The sequence below is a fragment of the Papio anubis genome, chromosome 15, assembly GCF_008728515.1.
Source record: "Papio anubis isolate 15944 chromosome 15, Panubis1.0, whole genome shotgun sequence".
Classification (NCBI taxonomy): domain Eukaryota; kingdom Metazoa; phylum Chordata; class Mammalia; order Primates; family Cercopithecidae; genus Papio; species Papio anubis.
This window is the reverse complement of record NC_044990.1, coordinates 6793968-6810925: the sequence shown is the minus strand read 5'-3', so window position 1 is coordinate 6810925 and position 16958 is coordinate 6793968. Positions and strand designations below refer to the sequence as shown.

Here is a 16958-nt window from a genome sequence, read left to right as displayed (position 1 = left end):
TCCGAGTAGCTGGGACTACAGGCGCCGCCACCTCACCTGGCTAGTTTTTTGTATTTTTTAGTAGAGACGGGGTTTCACCATGTTAGCCGGGATGGTCTCGATCTCCTGACCTTGTGATCCGCCCGTCTCGGCCTCCCAAAGTGCTGGGATTACAGGCTTGAGCCACCGCGCCCGGCCAGGTTTATATGGTTTTCTGAGCTTAAGTTCTGCACAGACTTGTCACTGGTCTTTGGTTTAGTTAATACTTAAAAGAAATTATAATCACAGACTTCATTCTCATTTCTGAGCAAAACTCAAAATGTATGAAGGAAGCCTATAATTTGCCTTTAAATAATGACTGTGGAAAAGGAGTAATTGTTTTAATTAGGAATTTTTGAATAGGCATTGTTTCATATACCTAGTCCTTGTTTTATAAGTTTTGTGTACATATAAAACTATAATATAAGGTACAAGTTGGTAATTGAATCTTTTATGTTATTGAATTTTATAATTTGAGATATGGGTATATATAACAATATTACAGTTTTAAGAGAGTTTGAAAAACTATAATTAATAATTCCAGTATTCATATAGCAAACTGTCCTTAATTCAATTTGTTTTGGGCACATGTATTTTTCTGTTACTACTATGCTAATTCTGATTCTCTTTAATTTTATATGACAATGTTCTAAATAGTGATGCTGAACTTAATCTAGTCTAGGCACTCTGCAAACCTGGCTGGTTAGAAAAACCACTTGAAATGGAAAGTGTTCATTTAGCTATTTACAACTAACATGCTCTGCTTGTTATGTCAGATCCTGATACAGCATAGTAAAAGTCTCCTAGGGAGAAAACATGCAAATTCACCAGAACAATCTTTTCAGACAATTATAATCATTCTGAAAAAAATAAAGTATATATGTTAGCCTACTACAAAGCTGTTTTGATAAACATTCATGTAGTTTTAGGAAGTTCCTTGAAGCATACTGAGTATAATCTTTGAAGTTTGGTTTGGTTCCTGGGTAAAAATTGCATACATTTCAGACACTTAGAGTAATAAAACACCCACACTTAACTGCTTAAATATGTAAGAACTGAACCTGCTTAAATAAATATACTCAAGGTTGAGTTTACCTGAGTTGTCTTCAGAATAAAGTTGTGTTTGTCTAATTTTGAAGGCTGCTGACAAAAATGTCATACCTTTGGATAGGAGATTGCCTTAAAATGTTTACAGATTTTCTCCTTGGTCATAACATTTTCTGGGAATACTATGCAGCTATTACAGATAGCTCCTTTGGTAAAATTTCAAGAGTATAATTTCACATCTGGAGAAGGGTAGATAGGCCTAGAATTCCAGGCCCTGATTTAGAGATTTGATAAACGCCATTATTAACAGTTAAATACATGTCAATTCTCTAAACTAATGTGACTTAAGGAAATGTTATAATTCTGTAAATATAATTTGTATTTTTTATTTTTTATATTAACGGTGTTAATTATCTACAACATTCTCTTAACAGTTAATAAGTGTTAAAACCTTCTGAGACATTATCTTGCACTGTACACTTAATGGGATAGTTCTTGTGTGGGTGCATATATACAATATGTACATGTAGTCTATCACACTATATAGACATATACAAAATACTATTTATATTAATATATATCGTACGTACTTTTAACACACGTAAGTTTTGAATCCCAGGATGGTTGCCTATATTAACATGATTCAGGACAAGTTACATCACCTCCCTAAGTTTGTTTCATCTTTTGTAAAATGGGGTCAATAATAATATATAATTTCAGGACTTTTGTGAAGTTTAAAGGAAATAATGCATGTAAAGGCATTAGCTTTTCACAGGCTAAGCCCAAATGTTAATTATTATTTTAATATTAATATTGCGTATGTACATCTTATTTTTTACTGAGTTCTAATTCAAAAGAAAAGTGATGTTTTAAATTCTTTTTCTTCCAGGAGCATCTCAATAATAAATAGTTGTAACAGTAAAAATGGGAGAATATTAATTCGTTGGGAATTTATTTCCCTGTCATTAACTTTTTCAAAAATTCAGTCATTTTGTGTCCTTTTAGCTTTTCATGAAGATTTTGGAGGTAGATTTGCAACTTCTTCATGATTTGAGCACTCATAGTCCTAGTCAGTGAGAATCAGGAGATAGGTCGATGGCCTTTTTCTGGCAGTTGCCAAAATCTATACTTTCGTGCTACTCTGTCAACTTGTCTTTCAAAGAAATGGGGAGAAAGATGGAAGTAAAATTAATTGATTTGTCTTCAGAATCTTAAAACTCAAAAGCATCATTTACTTTAGTGCAGCTGATCAAAGATGAAGCTCAAACAAATTATACAAATGATGTGCTTATTTTACTTTGACTGCCGGATTTCAGCAGTCCTAAGTTTTTTCAGGTACATAAACAGTCATATGAAAATAACATAGTCCAAAATTTGACATTGATCCACAGTATACTTATTAAGAACTGTATATTACTTTCATTTGCAATTAAGGAATAAAAAATAATTACTGTATAAATGCCACGTATGTTATTACCTTAGTTTGAAGTAATAACTTCACTTCAACTATATTTTATTCATTATCCAATGATTTTTTTCTTGTATGTTTTAGGATCTTACTCAGTGTGTTACATGCCAAGAAAAACACATTACTGTAAAGAAGGAACCACATGAGTCCCTTGGCATGACCGTTGCTGGGGGCAGGGGAAGTAAGAGTGGTGAGCTGCCCATCTTTGTGACCAGTGTGCCGCCCCATGGCTGCCTTGCACGAGATGGCAGAATAAAGAGAGGTAAGATGGGATCTTTAAAAATGTTACCACATCTTATTTCTGAATTAAATGCACATTTAAAAAAATAAAGAGTATCTACAAAGTATCTATTAAACATGACTTTTTAAAATCCTTTAAACTGTCCCTTGCATATGGAAGCATAAAGTCATTCTATGAGATTAGAAAAATGCCTTATATAAAGGAAAGTTGCTGAACCTTGACGACAGTACCAGAATTTGCTAACAGTTACTCAGACTGTTAGATTATTTTATCTTAGGAAAAGATCCTCTAGCATTAAAACAGACTTAGATACTCCAAAGGGCCATCTCACTGAAAAATAAATGTTTCTTTTAATAAAGTGTCTGTAGAAGGGGACTCAGAGAGGAGGTGAAGCAGAAGACAAAATTAATTTTAGGGATAAATGCATTTGCCATTTCATATTCCCTATCAATGCTATATAATTTGTATAGATAGGGGTTGCAGCTAGCCTCTATTACCATGGTAAAAATAGCAGTCTCGATTGACTTAGTTTGTATATAAGGTAAGAAAAGTGACTCTGAAAACTTATTTTTCCAGGAATGAAGTTGAACTCTTACCTCACACCATAAACACAAATTAAATCATAATGGATTCAAGATCCAAATATAAGAGCTGAAACTCTTAGAAGAAAACACAAATGTAAATCCTCATGACCTTGGATTAGGCAGTAGTTTCTTAGATATGACACTATAAGCAAAAGCAACAAAAGAAAATATAGACAGACTGGACTTTAAAACTGCAAACTTTAGTGCTACAAAGACTACAACCAAGCAAATGAAAAAAATAACCCACAGAATGGGAAAAACATTTGCAAATTATATATATGACAAATGGCTTGTGTCTAGAATATATATTCTTACAACTCTACTTAAAAAGATAGAAAACACAACATAAAAATGAGGAAAGAATCTGAATAGACATTTCTCCAAGAAGATAAATAAATGGCCAGTATTCCCATGAAAAGATGCTCTGGCTGGGTGTGGTGGCTCACACCTGTAATCCCATAACTTTGGGAGGCCAAGGCAGGTGGATCGCTTGAGCCCAAGAGTTTGAGAACAGTCTGGGCAATATGGCACAACCTTGTCTCTACAAAAAATACAAAAATTAGCCAGCTGTGGTGGTGTGAACCTGTAGTAATCCCAGTTACTCAGGAGCTGAGGTGAGAGGATCTCCTGAGCTCCAGAGGTCAAGGCTACAGTGAGATGAGATCATGCCACTGTACTCCAGCCTGGCATCAGAGTGAGACCCTGTCTCAAACGCAAATCAAAACCACAGTGAGATACTACTTCACAACCAGTAGGATGACAATAATAAAAAAGACAACCAATAATAAACACTGGCAAGGATGTGGAGCAATGGAAACCCTCATTAATTGCTGGTGGGAATATAAAGTGGTACAACTGTTTTTGGAAAACAGTTTGGTAGCTCCTCAAAGAGTTAAACTGATTCCTCATATAGTTAACCATATGACCAACAATTCCACTTCTAGAGACATGAAAACAGCTGTTCATATGAAAACTTGTATACCAGTGTTCATAGCAGCGTTATTCACAGTAGCCAAAAAGTGGAAACTCGAATGTCCATCAGCTGATGAATGGATCAATGGAATGTGGTCTGCCCATACAACAAAATATAATTTGGCCATGAAAAGGACTGAAGTACTGGCACAAATTACATGGGTGAACCCTGAAAATATTATTCAAGTAAAAGAAGTTAGATATGAAAGACCATGTATGAGTCCCTTTACATGAAATGTTCAGAAGAGGAAAATCTGTAGAGACAGAAAGTAAATTAGTAGTTGCTTAGGGTTGGGGAAGGGGAATGATGGGTATAGAGGGAGTAATTAAAATGTTCTCAAAATTACTGTAGTGATGCTTGCACAACTGTGAATATACTAAAACCTTAAAATTATATTCTTTAAATGGGCGAATTGAATAGTATGTGAATTATTTTCTCAAGCTGCTATTAAGTAAAGGTTATTTGTCCAGTTGTAGTATTGGGTAATTTTATTTCCTTTTTGTTCTTTTAATGATTTGCTTTAATAATCTGAAAAGCTGATGATAAATTGGCAGAGATAAATTTCTGCAGACTTTGTAGCACTAATGTCTGCTTTCTACAAAACTAATCTTTCCTAACCTTTGACATAATCCTCATTGCCGTTTTTTATATTACTTAGCAGAGCAACAGTTCTTTTCTTCCTCAAACAGGGAAGACATTCAAACCACAAGTTTCATTTCTTTGTGTGGGCCCAGGGATAGCTTCTCTGTACATATTCTGATATTTGCCCTGAATGAACTATACAGGGCTGTCCTTATGTATAGAACTGTGTAAATATAAAGCGGAATAAATTAAACATTTATTTCTAAGGGCAAAGGATCAAATGATTTTTGATTGAACAGAATTGTAGAAATATCTGAAACTCTTAAGAGAAATGAACCTGCCCAGGGCCTGTACACAACTAAACTCAAACTGATGATTCGAACTTCCAGTCATGTCAAGGTGCCTCAGGCCACACTTTTTCCCATGTATTATGACATTATTTTAAAATTATGAAATGTTTTCTGTGTGTTGGGTTTCTTCTCATTATAAAAATTACAAAGAAATAATAAATGCCATTTATTATTATACCGTATCTCATCAGAGTTGTGGGAACAAACTTTTGTTGCTTAGTTTATAAACAAAAAGAATTGTAGGTGAATACTCAGTGGCTCAGCTCATTTTTCTTGTTTCTTTATCTGAATAGGTGATGTGTTGCTGAATATCAACGGCATTGATTTGACCAATTTAAGTCACAGTGAGGCAGTTGCAATGCTGAAAGCCAGTGCCGCATCCCCTGCTGTTGCCCTTAAAGCACTTGAGGTCCAGATTGTTGAGGAGGCGATTCAGAACACGGAGGAGCAGCCGAGTACTTTCAGCGAAAATGAGTATGATGCCAGTTGGTCCCCATCATGGGTCATGTGGCTTGGGCTTCCAAGGTACTGAGCGCTTTCTTGTTTGATGGAAATCATAATCATACTTGCAACCCTTATCAGTGTGTAGCATGATAAATTTACCCGTTGGAATAAAAAAAAGCTTTAATTCAATAAAAGTAGCAACATCAAATCAAACTACAAAAGAAAAGGATAATTTTTCTTAGGATATTACATTTTAAAAGGTACACAAAGAAAGCAGTTGTGTCTATTCCTGTTAAGGCTCCTCAGTGGGCTAGCCATGAGATTGGATAACCCAGCCTCTTGCTTAGAAAAGCTGTCATTTACCAGCACTCATTCTGCTATGTGCTGAGACTTCATGCATTTTTCATCAGAAAAACCGGGCCAATCTTGGGGCCTTCCCCAATCCCAGAAGCCTTTCTTAATACCTTTTTAATTTTTTTTAACTCTCCCTAAAAAAGGCAGTATTTAAACTCAATTTTTATTGGATGCAAGAGTCTATTAAGCCAAGCCATTAGTGTTCAAGAATGGCTGTTTCACTTTTGTTTTTTTATCAGTGTGACCAGCCAAGATATGCTGTGGTTGGTCAGTGCTGGGGTCACAGAAGCACATAGAACCTCCAGTGGCATCCCAGGGTGCATTCCTTTCCGCAGTTGTTGTTGTTTGACATTTGCGATAGGAAGAATGTGTGTTCCTATCATTATTTGTTGCTGTTGCCTAATCCATTTAGATTCTTACTGCACGTAAGAATACTAAAGCTGTGAAGCATTTTGACTCTTGACCAAGTATGAAAATTATTGATTCTTTAAAATAAAATTAAACAACAAGAATTTGCTATTTTCTGAGCCACCTGACTCGGATACGTTCATAACAACTAGCATTTAGATAGTGCTTCAAGGCTCTTTGTGCATAGTGGGTGAGAAGTGGTCCACTCATGCAGTGCCCGGGCAGCACGTTGCAGACCTCAGAACTCGTCTGCACCTCTAATGATGGAGCAGGCAGAGAGCAGCAGCGTCCTGGAGAAACTTGGTCCCTAGTGCTTCCTTTAATTTTCCTTATCTGTTACTCCAGTCTAGTTTGGGGATTGGCACATTGACCTCTTTGTTCAGAGCATTTTCTGGTGTGCCAGGCATAATAGCAAAGATTTTAGATGAGAAATAACAGTATAGTAAAATCTATTTTTGAGCCCACCGATGTTGAAAGAATACCTGTCAATAAAAGGCTACTATTCAATGTGTGTATGGAGGTTTCTGTTGAATGCAAAGCTATATTCAACAGCCATGTGTCCTCCTCGGTGGGTATAGGTGGCCCCTATATGCAGGTTTCACACCAGATAGTGTAGCAGCTCTACTCTGCTTTTCTTGAAAAGGGAGGTTTCTTCCACTGCAATTTCTTGGTGTATACAAGAAAGCTATTTGTTTCAGAAGATGGCAGCATTAGGAAAATAACCAACACTGTCCCTTTAAATCCAGGCCAGTGCATGGGACCTTGTTCCATCCCAGAAGCCTTTCTTATCAGTGAGCTAAGAAACTAGATAAGATGAGAAGGTCTGGCATGGTAAACATTGCTTTACAGATTTGGCTTTATTAAGAAATAATAAAACAGGATCTTTAAAACTATTTTATTTATATTATATATATTTATTATTTTATTATGGATTAAAAACAGGAAACCTTGCCTTCCATGCATTTAGATCCGGTTCCACCTAAAGATGAAAGATATTTATTTATTATAAAGAGATTTTTTTTTCTGTAGCCTTTAGGTGTGGTTTTTTTGTTTGTTTGTTTTGTTTTTAAGATTTTACTCACTGCTTCTTCCCAAATCCATAGAGCTATGGAAACATAAGTACATTTTTTTCCTCCCTCTCTGGACACATCCTCCAATCTGGCAGTAGCATTCTAACTGTAGTTTCTCAGTGTCTGTGATACATTTATATATGCATGTGTGTGTATAGATGTGTATATATTTTCTTTTTTTTTTAAAGATGAGGTCTTGCTCTGTCAGCCAAGCTGGCATGATCATAGCTCGCTGCAGCCTCAAGCTTCTGGGTTCAAGCCATCTTCCTGTCTCAGCCTCTCAGTAGCTGGGACTACAGGCACATGACACTGTACCCAGCTTGTCTATGACAGAAAAAAAAAAGAAAAAGATTTTTTGTTAGTGTGTTCCAGATTGATTTCTCTATTTTGGCAAGTAAGAGTCTCCCTTAAAATGAAAACATCCTAAGTAAAGGAGAAAATAACAACTCCTCATGTAGACTAAAAGCCTACAGGACCTTCAGAAAAGAGAAATAATTATCTGCCTTCTTTTTGGAAGCTGCGCTCCTAGTCTTTTTCTTCTTTCATTCGCGTGCTGGGCTTGGCAGTACTAGACCTCTTTCATCCCACGTTGTAAGTCCTCTTGTAGATGAAAGTGATTAGTAGAATTGAGGACTCTGTTGACAATGCAGTGAGCAGATATAGGTACATAACCTTTTTGTACAGGTTACTGAGGTGTAATTTGTAACCAGGTTCTCTACTTGTGTGTTTGTGTATGTCTTCACTTGGGAAGACTGAAAAAAGTTGGAGAAATTCGAGTCTACCTAAGACTGTGTCTGTGCTAGAAAATGGATTGTCAAAATAATCTATTTATTAATAGCCCTTTTTCTTTTTTCTAAGAGTGGTAAATATAACATGGTGTGGGGGTTATAACAAAAATAAGCGGCTATAAAAGCCTCCATGTTCATGTTTTCTTTATTTTTGTGTTTGTTTATAGTACACTTCATAGCTGCCACGATATAGTTTTACGAAGAAGCTACTTGGGAAGTTGGGGCTTTAGTATTGTTGGTGGATACGAAGAGAACCACACCAATCAGCCTTTTTTCATTAAAACTATTGTCTTGGGAACTCCTGCTTATTATGATGGAAGATTAAAGTGAGTCTTGTTCTAATTAATGATGTGATTCATGTTGATGACACCGGACATGATCTAGACCAGGGGTCAGGGGTCAGCACCAAATCCAGCCCATTATCTGTTTTTGAAAATAAAGTTTCATTGCAGTGCAGCTACACTTGCTGGTTTATGTACTCTCTGGCTCCCACACTACACCAGCAGAGTGGATGTCATCGTGACAGAGACTGTATGGGTCTTGAAGCCTAAAATATTTACCATCTGACCCCTTACAGAAAAAAAATTTGCCAATCCCAGTCTAGAACTTTGAGATCTAGACTGAAGTGTTACCTTTACTGTCTTGTCGCTTATAGCTATGTTTCGTTAATCTGATGACAGAAACTGAACCTGAGTTATTTCATCGGACATATTTCATTCATCATGTTGTGATGTGACACTGAGCACTGAGTAAGTTTCCCACACAGCCTACTCAGGTCCAGTCCTGTCATTAGATGACTCTGCTTTATTTTTCTCCACAGCACTCCTCTCTACCTGAGATCGTATTTATGCAAGCTCCATAAGGGAGGGATCTTGTTGCATTTATTGTTATATCCCTAGCAGTCATAACAATACCTTGCATAAAGTAAGATCTCCATAAATATTTGATGAATGAATGTACAATAGCTTACAGGATGCCTGGCGCAGTGCTAAGTGCTGTGCATGCATTGTGTAATCTTAACAATCGTATGAGGTAAGTTTCTTTATTATTCGTGTTTTAAAACAAACAGGATAACTGAGGCTTGGAAAGGTTAAGAAACCTGCCCACAATGAAATAGCTGAAAGTGGTTGGCTGGCATTCAGACCCAGGACTATTTGGCTCTAGATCCCTGGACTTTAACCCCTCTGCCAGCCTCTACCACTGAGCAAAAGTCCTCGCTCAGTGTACAGCGTCTTATCAAAGCTCGGGCACTGGGAGAAGAAAAGAGAAGGTGTCATGGCAAGAGATCATCACCAGCAGAGAGGAGGTGGTTGATTGTAAATTCTTAATACCTGGTTTATGAAGGAAGAGCCATTTCTTAAAAAGTAAATGTTGACATTCTATATAGAATGCTATGCAGATGGAAAATGTCCACTGTTTGCCAGGAGTAAGTAACATCGAAATAATGTGTGGAAAGGTGATTGGGAATGGTATGCTCCAGGTCAGCCTATATTGATAAAGATGAAAAAATAATAATTTTAGGAGGAAAGCATAGGGAAAAATGAATTAATCACTCTCTTAGCTAAGTTACTCAACCAGTCTGGGCCTCTGTTAATTATAATTTGTATTCCTCCTACTTCCAAAAAGAAATTGAAGTAGTCAACAGTAAAATAGCTTATTTATGGTATAAATAGAAGACCAAAAACCGTAAGGATAATTATGGTAATTATAAGGCTGGAAAGGTCCTCCAATTCATCATCCATGATAATTCTGCTTAGAGTACAGTGAGTGTCAACAGCTGAAAGAAGAGGAAGTATGGGTCTTATTTCCAACTTCAACCGTCAGATGTATGAGCTCTAAGAATGAATAGAGACATAGCAGTCAAAATAATAAGCAACCCCCTTCAAATGCATGACTTGGTATTTTTTTAAAGAGAGAGCATATTTACTCTCTATTTTGCTTAAATTAGTGTGAAAATTACTCTGCTTGTCCTTGACATTCACCGACTGGTTATGGAGTCGTTGGCCCAGGGGTTTCCTTGATTGGCAAGGGAAAGCCAGCACAGGCTTAACAGCTGTCCCAGACAAAGTAGATTATACACCCTAATCATTGACAGTTAAGTGGTAAGTGAAGCCGCATTTTTCATGCTAAATAAATCTCAATTGGGATATTTTTAATACCATGAAAATAGTAACATTCTGTATCTGTCTCTCTTTGTCCAGGTGTGGCGACATGATCGTGGCCGTAAACGGGCTGTCGACCGTGGGCATGAGCCACTCTGCACTAGTTCCCATGCTGAAGGAGCAGAGGAACAAAGTCACTCTGACCGTTATTTGTTGGCCTGGCAGCCTTGTATAGATTTTGGAAATTGGTTTCAAATCTCGCATCTTCCTTTTTTAGGTTTTTGAAAGAAAACCCTTTGGTTTCATTGTGTTTGTGGTTTAGGAGCTGCTGACACCGCTGGTATACACAGGGCCAAAACCCACCAAGATTGTCCATTTATGTTTATTTAAATGGTTTCCTAAGTTAGTTACATTTCTTTTAGCTTGGAAACAGTCTTCCACTAACCTTTGTGAGTTTATATTTTCAGAATTCAGACTTAGTTGTTAAAATGTTACCTAAGGTAATGAGCAAAGCTTACCCAAACTGTGCCCCGGCTGGAGTAAAGATCTGGTGGGTCTTTGTTTTCAGTAACTGAATCATAGAATGAGTCCTATATCCCTCAGACCTGATGTCAGCGAAGCCAGTAACAACAGCATGTACTGCCAGTGTCATAACCAATACCATGAATGAGTATACTTTAAATTTTGATAACTGTTCCCCTTTTTTTTTTTTGAGACGGAGTCTCGCTTTGTCGCCCAGGCTGGAGTGCAGTGGTGTGATCTCAGTTCACTGCAACCTTCACCTCCTGGGTTCATGCCATTGTCCCGCCTCAGCCTCCCGAGTCGCTGGTACTACAGGCGTGCATCACTACGCCCAGCTAATTTTTTGTACTTTTAGTAGAGACGGGGTTTCACCATGTTAGCCAGGATGGTCTTGATTTCCTGACCGTGTGATCTGCCCGCCTCAGCCTCCCAAAGTGCTGGGATTACAGGCATGAGCCACCGCACCCGGCCGTTCCCCATTTTTTATTGGTGCCAACATTTCAAAATGTCATACTGTTTATAAAGTGATTTTCTTGTTTATTTCTACTGTTATCTCTCAATACTTATAGAAGATGAAGAAATAAGTCTGACAACACTAAAGAGATTTCTTAAATAATACACTATTATTAGAATAGTAGAGAATAAAAGATAATGTTACCAGTTTCAAAGGAATTTGGATGATAATTATAACTTAATGTTAGAGATGGTAAAGCTGCACTTACTTGAACAGCCCAAAAGCATTAAAAATCTATTTCCAAAGGAATCTTTTGCTATGTAAGGAAATTTTGAAGTAGTTTTTGCTAAAAAAAATTATTTCCAGAGTTGTGTTATTCTTAGCAGTAATCTTGGCTAGAAATGTTTTTGTGATTTATGCAATTAAACGAAATGATAAAGATAAAACCATATTATTAAATACATATATATCACAGCTAAGTAGGAGAAAGGGAGACCTTTTTGTTTTATTCGGGTAGGAGTATTTCTTGTGTATTTTAGAAACAATTATTTTTCCCATTATTATGAGCTTAGTTGTTTCAAGTAGGAGACAGCAAAGTTCTGTTTTATTGGAAATGTAGGTTTTAGATGTATCTTTCAGTCAGCTCTCGGTCACTAGACTATTTCATATTTTTTGAAATGTTTTTGAAAATTATGACTAGCCCATTTTTTGTCCTTTATTCAACATACTTACCCTCTGAAGAACACATAAATAAGTGAATAAGATAAAAATATCTTTACCTTATTAATATTATACATACTTGAAAAAAGTTTCATTTAGAAACCTAGTTCAGAATCTGAGCTAATTTACAAGTGACCTCTGTAATAAATGGTATTGATAATCAGAGAATGTATTTCAGAATACTACAGTACAATATATTATGAAGCATGACCACTTTATTTTCAAACTTAGCAATTGCATTGCTGGGGTTTATTGTATCTGTAGCATGTCACAGATTATTTCAGTTCATTTTATAATGATTTTTAAAAAACATATCTATTTGGAATAAATGAGATACAGCAACAGTCATTGCTACTGACTTGTTCGACCCCTTAACTACACTGTATGATCAACATATAACAAGATGCGGTGGAATGGCCCGTACAGTATATTACTGTCGTGTGATGATTGGCTTTGGAAGCAATTTGATATTGAAATGCTTTGATATTCTAATTGACATGGAACAAGTTTTTTCCCTGCTCCCCAAATAGAATTTTGTAACCAACTTTGCTATTTTTTTAAAGTTTGTAAGAATGTGTCATTCCTTGGGGAGTAGCCATCCATCAACAAATATCTTGACTGCTACTTTGTTATATACAAAATACTTACATTGAACCTGGTGGCATAATGCATCTTTTGAAAGAAGAAATTTTTTCACTCTCATTTTTATCATAGAAATCTTGGAATCAGCTTAAGCTGTAGCTTTTATGACAAAAGACAGTCATTTTTGGTCAGAGTGATATTTGGTGATGGAAACTTGTTCATAATTTATTGTTACTACAGAACTACTTGGATTTTCTCATTTTTAGTTCTGACAGTTAAATACTTTGGTTTGTTCTGTGCCTTCAGTTTAAATTATTTCAGGATTTTTCAGATGTTTAAATAATGGTGTGAATCATTCAGGATGGAAATAAAAGTCATCCTTTCTGTAATAGTGACGTTGTCTCTTTTCTTGAACAGCAGCTGTTAACTTAGTCTGTGATCTGTATTTTTGTTGCTGGCTCCGCTGTCCTTATAATATACCGAGTCAGAATTACAAACCCACCTTATTCTCACCCCACAGTTTCTTTTCCTTTTTCCTTTTTCCTTTTTTTTTTTTTTTTTTTTTTTTTTTTTTTTTTTGACAGAGTCTCAGTCTGTCGCCCAGGCTGGAGTGCAGTGGCACGATCTTGGCTCACTGCAACCTCTGCCTCCCTGGTTCGAGCAATTCTCCTACCTCAGCCTCCCGAGTAGCTGAAACTACAGGTGCCCACCACCAGGTCTGGCTAATTTTTGTATTTTTAGTAGAGACGGTTTCGCCATGCGGGCCAGGCTGGTCTCGAACTACTGGCCTCAGGTGATCCGCCCGCCTCAGCCTCCCAAGGCACTGGGATTACAGAGGTGAGCCACCATGCCTGGCCTTTTTCTTTTCTAATATGGTTACGAGGGAAAAAAATTTTTTGACTGAAAGAAACAAAGTTGTCTCCTAGTTTTCTAGCAAGTTAAGTTCAAACTGAGGCCTCTGTGGTCAGACTCCTAATCGGATTTTCCAAATGGCTCTGTGGTCCTTGCTCCAGCAGCCTCCTCAGAACACACACACACATCGCGCCACCACCCCACCCCAGTTCCTGCCTCCAGCACACACTTACGGTGTTTCCTCCAACTGTAAAGCTTTTTCTTCTCTGCTGGTTCACATTGTTCCCATATCTGGAGTGAGGGCTTAAGTGACACTCCATCTGTCTCACTCTTAACTCCACTCCCCATTTTCCCTCCTAATGGTGAATCTCCGTAGGCCTTTGTGTATGCATTTCTTCTGGCCTTGATCTCTTGCTACCTAATTAGAGTTTTGAGTACCATCTTTAACCTTGCAACTTTGAGTACCACTGACACCTAAGTCTACAGCTCCCACAGTCCATAGCCTGAGACAGACACCTAGATCTCAGCACCTCCAAAACTGAAATCTGTGCTTTCCCAAGCATTTGCCTACGTCCTGTCTCTTCATCTTTCAATCCAAACTCTTAAGCCTTCAGAGTAACTTTTCTAAACCCCAACTCTAACCATATCCTTGCCCTGTTTAAAAATCTTCATTTGGCCGGGCACAGTGGCTCACGCCTGTGATCCCAGCACTTTGGGAGGCCGAGGTGGGTGGATCATGAGGTCGGGAGATAAAGACCATCCTGGCTAACACGGTGAAACCCTGTCTCTACTAAAAATACAAGCAATTAGCCGGGCATGGTGGCAGGTGCCTGTAGTCCCAGCTACTCAGGAGGCTGAGGCAGGAGAATGGTGTGAACCCAGAAGGTGGAGCTTGCAGTGAGCTGAGATGGCACCACTGCGCTCCAGCCTGGGTGACAGAGCAAGACTCTGTCTCAAAAAAAAAAAAAAAAAAAAATCTTCATTTGTTCCACGTTGTCTGCAGGATAAATCAAATGACTTGGTACAGCACAAAAGGCTTTCCGTGGTTTGGCGCCCCACTTTCCCCTGTGGCCTTATTTCCACCCTTTCTTCCTATATAAACCAGCCCAGCCCACATACATCCCCTGCCCTCTGCATCTGCAGGGGCTGACTTGGCTCAAGTGACACCCCTCTTTTAAGAAATCTTTACCAATCTGGGCAAGTTTTTCTGGTTCATTTTAAAGATTTCATTAAGTTACACATTTATGGTCATGGCTATATGCTAGGAAGAAGAAAACTTGCCAAGTAGATGCTTGATTACCCCATCTGTGACAGTGTTTTAAAACTAGACAATAAATGTCAGAGATTCTGTCGCTTCTGAAGAGCTCAAGATACTGCCAAGTTAGAATCAAGGCTTAATTTCTTTTTCTGTTCCGGGAGTCTACAGTACGTTTAGTCATCGTGTCTTCTCCTCCTCCTCTTGGCTGTGCCATTTTCTCAGACTCCTTGCTCATGAGCGTTCTGAGAATGCTGATGCTGGTCAGGTATATTGCAAGTTGCTCTCTATTGGAATTTGCTGTTTTTTCTTATTATCAGACTGGCAAATGGGTTTTTGGAGCAATATCCCCAAGGTAAAATGCTTTTGTCCTCATATCAAGGATACCTCCTGTCTGTGTGATTTATGGCTGCTGAACTTGGCCTCGACCACCCGGCCTCTGCACTATTTACCCGGTTTCTCTACAATAGTGTGCGCAGCCCATGCTTGAGCAGTGGGAGTTATTCTCTCCGTTTATCTTTGACCTGGTCAGGAAAATTGAGGCCTCTGGTGCTGCTTAGGGAGCACCTTGTGGGTAGAAGGCAGGTGGAAATCTTTGGTTAAGAGTATCGGGGCAATAGTCCAGGCGCGATGGCTCATGCCTGTAATCCCAGCCACTTTGGGAGCCCGAGGCAGGCGGATGACTTGAGGTCAGGAGTTTGAGACCAGCCCGTCCAACATGGTGAAACTTCATCTCTACTAAAAATACAAAAATTAACCGAGTGTGCTGGTGGGTGCCTGTAAGCCCAGCTACTTGGGAGACTGAGGCACAAGAATCGCATGAACCCGAGAGGTGGAGGTTGCAGTGAGCCGAGATTGCACTACTGCACTCCAGCCTGGGTGACACAGTGAAAACTCCATCTCAAAAAAAGAAAAAATATCAGGGGCATATTTCACATTTTAAACAAACTCAGCCAGGCACAGTGGCTCATGCCTGTAATCCCAGCACTTTGGGAGGCTAAGAGGCTAAGGTGAGAGGAGCGCTTGAACCTGGGAAGTCAAGGCTGTAGTGAGCTGCAATTGCGCCACTGCACTCCAGCCTGGACAACAGAGCAAGACCCTGTCTCTAATAATAAATAACTCTCTCTTGACTCTGCTATTCGTCGTGAAGTTTCCCAAAAGAGTTGTCTCCATTTTGCATTCTTTAGCTATTTTTAATTCATAACAGTTTTTCTGACACAAAAGTCAGAAATAATACAGTGAACACTTGTGTACCCACCACCCAGCTTAAATATAAGCAGGGCCACTGCCATTCGGCGTCCTTCTCCATTTGTGTCTACCCTCTGGCCTTCCCACTGTTTTTCATGGTTATACTACATATTTATGCATCATTCAAATATAGTATTGTGTGTATGGTTTTAAATATGTAAATGGTGTGTATTTGTGGTGTTCTGCAACTACTTTTGCTGTAAGATTCATGCATGTTTATGTAGCTCAAGTTTTTATTGCTAGTCAATGATTATGACAATTTTTTATCCATATTTTAGTTATTTGACATTTAGGTTATTTTTTTCTTTTCATCATTAACAGTGCTGGTGGGAGCACCAAAAACAAGTATTCATGTACATGTGGAGAGTTTCTGCAGGGCAGTGATTCTCATTTAATCCTGGCTGCACATAGGAATCTTTTGGGGAGCTTTGCTGTTTTAGTTGGTCTGGGCTAGGACTTGGACATCAATTTTGTTTGGTTTTATGTGTTCCCTGATCAGGGGCGTTACCTGCAGCCATAGTTGAAAACCACTGCTCTAGGAATTGCATTCCTGGGTTTTAGAGTAGCTGCATCTTTACGAGGTAATTCATTTCCCAAGTGGTTGCACTAATGCTACATTTCCACTAGGAACTGGGTAAGTTTTGTTGATCTACATTCTTGCCCACATTTGGTGTTCTCAAACCGAAGAGGGTGAAAATGGTATCCCACTGTGACTTCAGTTCACATCTCCCCGTTTACTGGTGAAGTCAGGAGCTTCTCACATGTTTACTTGTCTTTCAGGTCCTTTCTTTGGTGAATAACCTGTTTGACCATTTTCTAAAGGGCTATTTGTGTTTCTCTTTTTGATGTATAGACATTCTTTATTCTGGATATTAATACTTAGTGGATGATGTGAG

The 16958-nt window shown here is 38.2% G+C and overlaps 1 protein-coding gene across 3 annotated transcripts in view; it reads left to right on the top strand.

Annotated features, from left to right (window-relative positions):
• LNX2 (ligand of numb-protein X 2) overlaps positions 1–13096 on the top strand; it is a 77140-nt gene extending 64044 nt beyond the window's left edge. For 2 of the 3 annotated variants that reach the window (XM_003913716.5, XM_009191683.4), the window contains exons 7-10: positions 2618–2795; positions 5557–5788; positions 8495–8653; positions 10529–13096. In XM_003913716.5, coding sequence (XP_003913765.4) covers positions 2618–2795; positions 5557–5788; positions 8495–8653; positions 10529–10664 — 705 coding nt within the window. In that variant the 3' untranslated portion in view covers positions 10665–13096. Of the gene's footprint in view, positions 1–2617; positions 2796–5556; positions 5789–8494; positions 8670–10528 lie in introns of those variants that run through there. The other variant, XM_021929514.2, reaches the window with a different exon arrangement.
• The last annotated feature ends 3862 nt before the right edge of the window (positions 13097–16958 follow it).